This window comes from Callorhinchus milii, unplaced genomic scaffold, assembly GCF_018977255.1.
Source record: "Callorhinchus milii isolate IMCB2004 unplaced genomic scaffold, IMCB_Cmil_1.0 Scaffold3, whole genome shotgun sequence".
In the NCBI taxonomy this organism is placed as follows: Eukaryota; Metazoa; Chordata; class Chondrichthyes; order Chimaeriformes; family Callorhinchidae; genus Callorhinchus; species Callorhinchus milii.
Window position 1 is genome coordinate 26,904,356 of NW_024704744.1, and position 12,265 is coordinate 26,916,620.

Below are 12,265 nucleotides of genomic sequence, written 5' to 3' on the forward strand. Positions count from 1 at the left end.
TTAGAAGCAGATTTGTTGTAGGTGTTAAGTTACTAAATACAATGCTTGGGGTGAACATTAATGTCAAGTCCCCACCGCATAGCAATTGGACAAAGTGCCCAGCCCCGAATCATTTGTATTCTTACCCATTCTAAATACGCCAATTAATTCATACAACAGTCTGATTAATTTAAAAAAATACTCTGCTGATATGTCCAATTTAACTGGGGTCCACTGTACTGTACTTTTGCCAGTCTCCATCCTTTGTTCAATCTTGTTACAATCTAAAATGTTTTGGTATGGCCCATCTTGTAGCTCAGTGGTTAGATCACTCGTCTTGCAAGTGAGAGACCTGGGTTCAATTTCCGGCAGGGCGAAACCTTGGGCAAGTTTCCTTACTCCACATGCCTGATAATAATCCCTCAAGAAAAATAAACAATAATAAATTGGTCACTTCAATCCGCGACTGTTTGTGGGACACTGCTGTGTGCAATTGGCTGCCGTGTTTCGCCCACAAATATGCAGTCAATTCACTTTACAGTATATTCTGTGAAGCGCTTTGAAACTCTAGAAGACATGAAAAGCGCTATATCAAATACAAGGATTAGTATTATTATTATTTATTTATTATGCAGAGGTGAAAACTCTTAAGAATTAATTTTATATCCACTCTCCTCTATTCTGTGAATTGTTTTGAGATGTCCTCTGATGTGAAACATATTGTATAAATGTAAATTGTATTGTATTACATTGTGTGTTCTCATGATATATGTCTATAAGAAGACATCCCTTCTGCAACTGGACTGCAGTTGTAATCAGCACCATAGTACAATGAAAAATTAAATATTTCATATAAGATTCAATGTTATCGAATGCCTTTTTCAATCTTACATACGAAACATCATATGTTTCACCATGGTGTTTCCTAATCTGTGAGGAGCAGAATATAGCTAGGAGGAATACAAACATATTGTTCTGTATCAGTGTGGTTGCAAATACAAAATCAGCACTCCTTTTTAGCTTGCCGGTTATCATTATTGTTAAAGCATCTGTATGAACGATAATAAAAAAAGAGTCTTTTTTCAAGTAGGTTTCAGTCAATTAAAAGCTGTGCCGTTTTCCTCCAGCTTGTTTCTTTAGGTGTGTTGGTGAGCCAAACCAAGGTTACTCTGATGAAGCAAAGAACGCTTTTTCTCGATCTCCAAGAGTTAGCTGTGCCTCAGCCGAATGCTGTGGTGACAAGTCTCCTTTGTTCAAGTCTGTAAGTGATGGGCCCACATTACTCACAGTTATGAGTGGTGAGTGTCTCTTTACCAAATTTACTGAAACATCCTTGATTTGTATGCTTGTTCGAGACACAGCAAATCTAAAGTAGAAACAGAGATTACATAAATTAAACCGTGCTTGACAGTCTCATTAATTAGATTGTATTCCACAGTAAATAAAGGAAATAAAGTTAAACAAAACTTAAAAGCTTTTTTCAGTGCCGCAGATGTAACATGCGTTTGCAAGTTCAAGCAGAAATATCACTACCATATTGTGCTATTCATTCATACTTCAAACAAAAAACCCGACCTAGAAAAGCAATTTTATTTTCTGAAGCAGAGTCCATCATATATTTATACGAGGGAATTAGAGTGCAGATGTTCACCTCTTATCAGATCTTCCTTTTCACTGAAATCGTTCTGCTTAAAGACACACATCACATGCTGTTACACTGATGTGCCCCTGAGGTGGTTGCGTAATGTAGGAGCAGACAACAAGGAAGGTTATGAGAGTGAGGCATTAATAGGAACATTTGTCGACTAGAAAAAATATTTACCATTTAGACAATAATTCACGTCATAGACCTAGAGAGGTGTTGCTTCTTCAATACTCAACCATTCGCTGTACACAACCATTTTAAGAAACGTTGCTCTGAGATTTTGACTGCTCTGATATAAAAGCAACTGCACAAAATGTCTGAACCACAAGTTTTCCCAAATCATATTTCAGGATATGGTGGCATTTACTGGTAAGATACTTTAGAAAGTATGTTTGTATCTCACGAACAGAGGGAGAGTTTTGTTCAAAATATGTGGAATCACGTGGCTGAAAATGGCTATGTCTGTTTCCTGCCATATGCTAGGATTTGTAAAACAGCATTGAATATATCTCAGCATCTCTTGTCTGATCAATATTTGGATTTAAAGAAAAGATGGTATGCTGATCACTTACACTGAAAAGCTGAATTACAAACCACATGACATATTTTTACGTAGCGAATGACTTGGCATCCTGTTTTCCTAATTTGCACCTTGCACATCCTAAGTTGCAGAATACTATTTGAATCCTTTGAAATTCAGGAGTGAGTGAAATTCCAGAGTGAAGCAATATTGGATGATGTTGAACCATATAGTGTGATGCATCTTCCTAACAAATTTGACAAGAGCTGAGCAGTTAACAGCACTGAGATCAAAGGTACAAAAGAGAGGTGCAATTCACATTACACAGATATGTGTCACTCAGTATCATTATGCTTCACCCATTCCTACATTAAAGACCTAGAAAGGTAAGGTTAAAGGTAATGTGCAGCAACACAATCCTTTAGGGGACAGCAAAGATCGCTGGATCACTCCCACTAGTAAAGTGTTTCATAATAGTATTTCTTGTATTTGATATAATGCCTTATCATGTTACCGAAATGTCTCAAACTCTTCACAGTATTTACTGTAAAGTATCGTAACTGCAGCCAAATGCAGCAGCCAGTTGGCGCATAACAATGTGCCATAAACAGCCATGAAATGAGTGTCAAATCTGGGGGATATTTGACCATGACAATGGGAGAAACTCCCTTCTCTTTTCAATCAGTACCATGGGATCTTTAAAATCTACCAGAACAGGCAGACAGCACCTCATTTAACGTCTTGAATTTAGCTATTTTTGCCACTGAATTTTTAGGTAAAACTCAAATTTTTGGAAGTGGAATCATGTGATTTGATTATGTACCATTCTGTACTGTCAGAAATAGTACCAGGATAAGTAGAATAAAAGGGACAAGATGTACATAAAGCAGCTGATTACTTTTTCATTAAAACACTCTCTTACTGACCTACTATTTAGTGCCTTTGGTTTAATGTTTAATGGGGGTCAGCTTAGCAGAACATTTCATATTTAGTGCATTGAATGCAAGCAGATGTGTGATCAGTGCTCCCCATCCTCCCCATCACCTCCATCCCAGCAGCCATTTTTTCACACAGCAATGTTTCACAAACAGCTATGGAGTGAGTGACCAATTTTATTGGGGGAATATTTGTTGGTCAGGACACTGTCTAGGATCTCTCTTTTTGAATAATGCCATGGGATCTTGAACGTCCACTTTAGCAGACAGACAATTTAATGACTCATCCGAAGGTCAGCACCTCCAATAATACTATAGACTTTCTGAACTCTACTGGAATGTCAGACAATGTGAGGTCCTGACGTAGGAATTGAACCCACAATCTTCTGACTCAGGGTGAGAGTGCTACTAATTAAGCCAGGTTTCTATCTTAACAAATAAGACACAGGGCATTTAGTATCCTTAATCCTGAGGCACATTGCTATTGCCATTCTCTGATAATGGTTCTGTTGTCAGACAAATTGGTTGATGATGGTTTGCCAGAAAACAACTCTTTACACAATAGATCAGTGTGATGGCAAAACTTAAACCTCCTGCTGGTGACTAAATACAAATGAGATTGATGCCTACAGACCATCCAATAATAACCATTTTACTTCAAAGTCTGTTGTGCATCATATCATCAGATAAGCAGAGTGCATCCTTTCACGGATAGATTTCCGCAGGGAAATTTTCATTTGTAAGTTGCATACCCATGTGGAACTCTCAGTCTGGTTTGAATACTCTGAAGCATGGTGATGTATTTCTGCATGTGTATCAGACACCCGGCTGACAGCATTAATAACAAATCAATGCCACTTTAGTTTCTGTCAGCGTTCAGTGAAAACCAGTTATGAAGCTACAACAAAAATACAAAACTGTACAATTAGTATTATCTTTTACCTGTGGCTGTCTCATCCGTATCCACAATGCCGCTTGTAAAATTGGAAAGCAAAAGTCATGTCGCGCACAGCTCTGTGGCATATACTGACTTACAAATTTATATTTCACTGGATAACATTGAATAACATCTAAGAATTAATTTGCCTTCTTGGTAAAAAATGTTTTGTTATATTGTAATTCAAATGATCTGTATCTGAATCCTGCCATTCTTTGGCTTTCAGTTTCTTAGGTGCCAATTTCCCACAGAAATTCCTAAAACATTTTTCACAATTAAAATACCACATGAATGTCATCATCATTGATTCCATGATAAAATGCGGAGTGGAAAAACAATTCCATCTTCCTTTTTATATGTCTATTGTACGTAGGAAAAAATCTAAAAATATAATTCTTCTAATGCATGTGCATATCATATAATCATTTAAAATTGTTGAAGGAATACTAATCGGCATTACTTTTAGCATCTTTGAGAAATACCACCATCGAGGCATTGGTCATGTAGTAACACTGAATATTATTTCAGTCCATTGATGTCTTAATAGAGTACAGCCCCATAAAATGTTTCGTTATAACTGATTCAATTATAATATGGTTGGGATGTGGATCCCATTCACTGCACATGTACTCAAGCGGCCCCTTCATTTCCACTGGCCGGCTCTCACACTAAATTAGTTGACTTCTGGGTTTTCAGGTCAGCACCGCCACTCTCTGTTTGCTGTTCAAGCACAGTGCAATCAGAGGTGACATCAGTGGAGACTTTATGACCTGGAATTAGGCCATTTTAGCTTTCCCCTCACTGAAAATGTCTGACTTCCCAATTGTCAGGTCACCGCCAATGTCACTTCCCACTTTCCACACATGCAACACACAGGAAATGACGTCAGTGTCGACCTAAAGGTGATGACCTGAATGTTTGTCATTTTTAGTGAGTCAGCCAGCATAACACATGCCCAGTGAAACTGGCTATCACAGCCGCATTTATGCAGTCAGTTGGGATATTATGCATTCCAACAAGCACCTTATAATAAGGAACCATTGAACCAGGAAGCATTTCAAGATCTGTGGATTTCAAAGAATTCAGTTAGAGTTTATTTTAGTTACACTGAAATAAATGGCATTATGGTACCACAAATCGACTAACAACTGGGTTCCTACTTACTGCTCGGTAAAGTGAGGCATGTGGAGTAAGGAAACTTTTCGCCCTGCTGGGAATTGAATCCAGGTCTTCTGGCTTGTGAGGCGAGTGCTCTACATCTAAGCTACAGGACTCCAGCATATCACACATAAATATAGTTATATTATATGCTATATGCTATGTATAAAATAATTATGTACTGAGGGGATTGCAAATGCCCTAAATTATGCAATTAACAACCAATGAAAATGATTTACGCAAAGTACAAAGAAGGACCGTTTGAGTTTTTTATCCTTAAAATACAAACATGGCTAATTTTCAGGGTCTATGGTATTTACTCAAATCTGAAATACCCCCAAATCTAAAGTACTGGCTGATTTTTGGAGGGTTTAGGGGAAAAATGAACTTTACTCCAAATCCAAGGGACCATAAACTTGCCTGTGTAAACTATCCCAGATTGCTCCAAGTGACATTCCCTGACTCACTGCAGAGGGAGTAAGAGAGTCATATAACAGGCAGCAAGAAAGCATCCTCTTAATGTGCAATGTTCCAACAGCTGTTTCCCAGTGTGACTGTAACACTCAATGTGTGATGATTGATAGCACTCCTTGCCTTGTCCACCATCCTGGAGCTAATTCCAGTGCATTGACGGGATCTATGCTGAAATTGGCATTCATAAAATCGGAATCAACAACAACAACTAGCACCCTTCACATGGCATAGCATCCCAGAGCGCAGATCACTGCTGCTTGCTGTCAGGGTTGAGGGTTGTCCATATTCTTTGTAACATAATAAGGATGCAGTAAAACACTTCTTATCAGAAGATGATCAGAAAGGACAGAAGGTTGCAATCAACACAGGTCATCTTAGATCTTAATTTTGGAGTACTTTTAGTAAAATCTGTTTTCCTATAAAATCCTCCTTTGGCAGCTAAACAGATCAGATCAAATCTGATATTGTATAGTGCCTTTCACGTTAGGAGGATGTTCCTGGTGGTTGGGATCAGCAGTGATGGAGGTCAGGGAGGGTAGAGGTAGGAGGATGGCTGAAGGCGCAGTCGAAGAGGAGGGTCTTGACATGTGCCTTGAATGAAGCAAGGGAGGGAGCAACTTGAAGGGACTGTGGGATGGAGTTCCAAAAGGTGGGGGCAGAGAGGTTGAAGGCCCAACTGCCGATGGTGGGTGGGACCGTGTGGGAGACGTGGAGCAGCCTGAGCAGAGGGAGCAGACAGGTTGATATAGCGTTAGCAGGTCAAAGAGCTAGAAAGGAGCAAGGCCATGGAGGGCTTTGAAGGTGAGGACAAGGATTCTGAAGTCCCAAAGGTTCACTCATAACAAACATAACAAACATCCAAGCTTGGACTTTAAACGCTAAAATGTATTTTGAATAAAAACCTTTTTTGTGTTGTTATAGCTGGCGCTTAGTGGACAGAATAACAAACATTAGTTGTCATTTCTATCATAGTTTTCACAATAGAATTGAAACAAAGGAATAATGAATACATGTGCTAGAAATCAGTCCTTGTGGCATGTACCCCTGAGAGCATGTGTAATAAGCAAACTCAGCTTGTTAAGAAACATTTAAAACAGAGCGTACTGTTCCTGTGCTTCCCACAGACAGTGCTGCTTTTGGATATGAAGGAAGACAAAAGAATGTTAGCCTGTCCCTAGGGGTAATTATTTGATTCAATGCGTACTGCTGCCAGTTTTATCATTCTCATTGATCACAGTTCCAAGAAAATATCTCATCACATTTAGTCTTTGTGTCCATTTGGTGACACCATTTAAACATTTTATATTAAAACAGCGGGTCGAATATGTTCTATTTCCTTAATGGGATTCAACCATAACGATTTCCATTTCTTACAGCGCCTTTAACGTCTGGAGGATGTCACAAAGCAATTCATACAACTGACTACGGGGAATGGAGTTGAAAATGAGGGAGAATTTTTTTTAACCATAGAATGAGACTAGTCTGTTTATGTGTGAAATCACTGAAATAAAAATCTGCTCGAACTCTGGGGAAAAAGTGATTGGTTCTGCCCTTGTCACTGGATGTGTGAAACTCTTATATTGATTTGTTGGAGTCTTCTGCTTACTGTAGGCAAAGCATTTGCCAAATCAATGTCTGGTGCATAATGTGGGCTTTCATCACTAGATTATGGAAACTCAACTGTTAAAAGAGTTTAAGAGAGCACATTAAGTTATATTACTTTGATATGGAACAGAACCAGATTCATTAAAAATATATAAACTCATAGCCACTATCCCTTAGGATTGAACAATGCATACATTACAATACAATATAAAATTATTTGTATAGTACCTTTCACGTCGGGAGGACGTAAGTTGCACTCTTTTTTGCATGTTACAGGGTATCACCTACAGAAAATAATCTCCAGTGAAAATAGAGTTAAGCAGCACTGATCCTGACTTAATTTGAACATGATGGAAAATATTTAAGTCAGCGACCATCCTTACTGAAGTAGATGACACTGAAGGCTTCACTTTGCAGTAAATTATAAGTCAACATTGAAACAAATGCAGAGATCAATGGTACTTCATGTCTAAGAGTGAGTGAAGAACTAACAATGCCAGTCAAAATAATGCTTTACCAATAAGGATTGTGGTATCCTTTATCTCCAATATATAAAAATCTCTCAGGACACCTTACCTTGAAAAGGCGTCATCAAGACCATCGTCCTCTTCCTGGAAAGAGCAATAAGGGAATAAAATATTAACACCTGCTAGCGTTCAATATTGTTTTCTTCAGAGTTATTTACTAAAAGCTTGCATTTATACAGCACCCTCAACACAGGAAACATCTCAGAGCACTGCATTTAACATGTGAAACCAAAAGTGAAAGCTTTGCAAGCTGTTTCATTGAGTGTACTTGCTGTATCAACCCATTAATATAACATTTAAAGAAACTTTTATCCACATTGTTACTCTCCTGAAAAGGTCTAACAGGCAAGAGGAAATGTAAAGATCACCCCAAGGTTACGCTAACGTCAGAAACTCAGAAGTCTCAAAACTCCACCATAATTAACACCATCTAACAGCTGGAGAAGCAACCCTTTCCAGGTGGATAGATGCAGGTTTCCCCGTAGGGGCCACTCAATGGTGAGTCCCAGTAGAGCAGCATGAAGGGCTTGTTCCCATGTGTGTGGAGATGAGTCAGGTCAGGAATAATAATAAATAACAATCCTTGCATTTGATATAGCGCGTTTCACATCTTCTCAACATCTCAAAGCATTTCACAAAATAGACTGTAAAGTGAATTGACCATATATTTGTGAAAAAAACGTGGCAGCCAATTGCATACAGCAGTATCCCACAAACAGTCGTGGGATTTTGTTTTTTATTATTGTTTTGTTTTGGAGGGATTATTATTAGGCGTGTGAAGTAAGGAAACTTGCCCAAGGTTTCCCACTGCCTGGAATTGAACCCAGGTGTCCCGCTTGCAAGGCGAGTGCTCTAACCACTGAGTTACAGGACTCCACTGTAGGGCGAGTGACAGGTTGGTCTCCCCAGTTGTGAGAATATGGGGCTTATTTTAATTACGTTCATTTTGCTTTGTTAAGCAGTGTCTGGTGGCCACCTTTGCTTTCCTCCAAACCCAGGACAGTTACGCTGGTGTTATTTAGTAATCTCAAACTTTTAGGAATGGAATGAAAACGGTTTTCTGTATGCATGCAATAAAACAGCAGTACGTAAAACTGTTAAATAATTGTAAAACATACCCAAGAAAGAGTGTGTAAAGGAGACCCGCAAGTTGGACTGTTTTGGCCTGAGGTGCTACCTATGTGAATATCTGTGGTTGAAATGAATGGATTCTGTACTTGGTTTATTCTGTGGTCTTTTTCTCTGAATGGATCTAGGAATACAGAAGAAAATGCAAAAGTCACTTTTTTTATTGCCATCAACAGACTTTATGTGTCAGGATAAATAACGATGAAGATAAATATATAACCACATACATGACAGATCTTCTTGTGTGCTGTAAATTTCTGTGGTTCTATGTGGAGATTCATAAACAGAAACAATCGGGTAGCATATTACATTACTAAAGGTCGCAACTTTAGACAGGTGGTTATAGGCAGAGTGGAAAGGGGATTGGGCAGGAACAGGATATGAGACTAGCCGTGAGATGGTTTGGGCTATCCACCACACCCAACTGCAAATATGCTTTGACTGCTACAGAGTGCCAGTGCCCAGGCTGGTACACCCTCTGCTTGCAGTGAGCAAACATGTAGTCCAGCCTGCCTCTCCCATTATGAACATGTGAGCAAAGCATCTGTGGGAAATCAAAGCAGATGCTGCACAAACCACTGCATGTCTTAGAGCACTGTAATGTGGGGGACCTCTTTGCACTTGGCACTTGAGGTAAGGATCAAGGGTGCTTGAAGGGGTATATGGAAGAGGTAATGTGTAGAAGAAAAATAAGAGTTTGGGAGTAGAATGTAGTTTTGATCTGTGTGAAAGGCACAATATTTGATCCATGTCTCCTACAATCGGACATCAATTAATTTTGATATTAATAAGGATTTAATTATTCAGTGAAAGAAAGTCTTACTCCTACCTTCCTCCACATCTCCTTTTGCTCCATTAAGAGCCGCAGTAACAGGGTTAGAACATGATTCACTTGTTTTCTTATCTTTTTCTGGACAACACACAGAAGGAAATGGTCAGTGTGAGCTGACCTGTGTTAGATACTTTTGCATATATTGTACAATTACTACTTGCAGATTAAATACTGTGTCAGAGTCTGGTATGAATCTTTTTAAGCATGTTTGCACATTTGTCAGACACCTGGCTGATCAAGTATTCTCCCCAAATAAAAGCTTTATTTTGTTAAGGATAAACAATCCCCCATATTTTGTTCAAAAAGCTGACTTCATAAAGTTATTTTGCTCCTCTTTAGTTCACCCTGGGAGAGGCACCATTGCTAGCTATTATAGTGTAAAAGCAGCCCTCTGATCTGAACTAGCTGTTGCATTTGCCTACCAATATACAATCACTACAATTTACAGAAACGTTGAAGTGTTTTAAGATGTTCTCGATGTTACAGACACTACATCACATGCAAGGATTATTTATGTTATTTGTTATCAATACAGTTTTTATCTTTCCTATTCTCACTTTATACCAGTATATCCTTTATGTTCAGCATTCAGATTCCAAACTCATGATGTCACATTATATAAAGTAATCGCAGTGCCTTAGGACATCCTCCTTACGTGAAAGGCACCATATAAATGTAATTTGTTGTTGCTAAAACATTATATACAGAGAGACTAGGATTAAAACAACAAATTACATTTACAACATTTATTAATTAAAATATTTAACAGTACATTTTGTAATAACTTTACAAATGAAATAGCTTCAGATTGTAAAAAGCCAATTACAGTAGACTTGGTTTGCCTTAAGCTAATAAAGCTCATCTCACCTCTGTCTTACATTGTGGTGACATATGTTTCTACTGATTAAATGACATGACAGGAAGCTAAGGCCACCCTGCTTGTTTAGCAGATCCACAATCTGCTCTCATTCAGGAATGCGCTCGTTGTCAGAATCTGTTTTGTTAGCAAATCATAGTTAAATTTAGGAAGAATTTTCTGCTGTTCAGATGGCTGCATCATTTGAATTATAAGGATAAAGAATCTCTGAAATGTAACAGAAGATACATGGTGCGGGTTGATACTTTAGGGATATTAACTTGCCAAGTGGCCCTAGTCATGTATATTCTTAAACACACATGTTGTCAAACATAAATCACCAGTCCACATGCCATAATGTTACTACTTACTGATTATGACAGCTTGGGAAATAAAATAATAAAGTTACATTGTAGATGTTCGCCTACAAAAATAGTTAGTACACTTCACAGTAAATCCTGTGAAACACTTTAAGATGTCCTGCTGAAGTAAAAAGTGTTTTATCAAATGTAAGGATTTGTATTATTATTAACTTCTTCAGAAATGTACCAGTAATATTTTGTAAGTTTTTGTTTTTTCAAATAATGAATTTAATTTGTGGTACAGTATTTCCTACGTCTGCTTAAGACAAAATACACAATTAATAAATGGCAAAAATAACAATTGTGTTGAAGAGTTCATTCTTCAGCCTATCCATTGGTTTAGAATTTCAAATAAGACCTCAAATGACATAAATGGCATTTCTTTTTATTACTTCCCTCCCCACACTATTTCCCAACCAAGACGATGGCCACATAATCTGCTTTCAACCCTCTGCCACTGGCCCAAGGCCTGAAGTGTCAGTGTGTCTTGTACTTGATTTTTCCCTTTATCTGGAATACCATGAACATGTCTTCCCTCTGGCATGGACCTGTCAGCCATCAGGATATTAGGTCACCATTAGCATCACACAGCAAGCACCACTGATGTTACTTCACAATGGAAGAGTTAGTCATCTATTCCAGATGCCAAGTGACATCAAGGATAATAATTATAATCCTTGCATTTGATATAGCGCCTTATCACATCTTCGAGATGTTTCAAAGCGCTTCACAGAATATACTGTAAAATTAATTTTCTGTATATTTTGTGAGCGAAACCCGGCAGCCAATTGTGCACAGCAGTGTCCCACAAACAGTCTTGGATTGAGTGATTAAATTATTCTTCTTATTATTATTGAAGGGATTATTACCAATCAACTAACAACCGGGATTCTACTTACTACTAGACAAACAGAGGCGTGTGGAGTAAGGAAGCTTGCCGAACATTTCAACCTACCCGGGAATCACGCCCAGGTCCTCTCACTTGTGAGGCAAGTGCTCTAACCAATAAGCTACAGGACTCCACATTATCAGGATGTCCTGACAATGTGAAATTGAGCATTGAAGCATCAAATTAAAAGAAAAGGCTTAGAAAACTGCCAAGAAAAACATCAAATCTAAAGATTGGGAGAGTTTCACAAACCAGCAAAATAAAACTAAAAAACTCATTAAGAGCGAGAAAAAGGAGTATGAGGGTAAGCTAGCTAGGAACATTAAGTCTGATTGTAAAAGTTTTTACAAATATATTAAGAGGAATAGGCTACTGAGGGTAAATGTAGGTCCACTACAGTCAGAGACGGGAGAAGTTG

General features: G+C 38.3%; 1 protein-coding gene across 2 annotated transcripts in view; it reads right to left on the reverse strand.

Moving 5' to 3' along the window:
* Window positions 1–589: 589 nt before the first annotated feature.
* The window catches only part of si:dkey-71h2.2 (low density lipoprotein receptor adapter protein 1-B), a 97,866-nt gene continuing 86,190 nt past the window's right edge, over window positions 590–12,265 (reverse strand). The window contains exons 6-9 of one of the 2 annotated variants that reach the window (XM_007903259.2): window positions 9,738–9,818; window positions 8,899–9,032; window positions 7,830–7,864; window positions 590–1,345 (exon numbers count right to left, since the gene is read on the reverse strand). In XM_007903259.2, the coding sequence (XP_007901450.1) occupies window positions 1,144–1,345; window positions 7,830–7,864; window positions 8,899–9,032; window positions 9,738–9,818 (452 nt within the window). In that variant the 3' untranslated portion in view covers window positions 590–1,143. Of the gene's footprint in view, window positions 1,346–7,442; window positions 7,538–7,829; window positions 7,865–8,898; window positions 9,033–9,737; window positions 9,819–12,265 lie in introns of those variants that run through there. The other variant, XM_007903262.2, reaches the window with a different exon arrangement.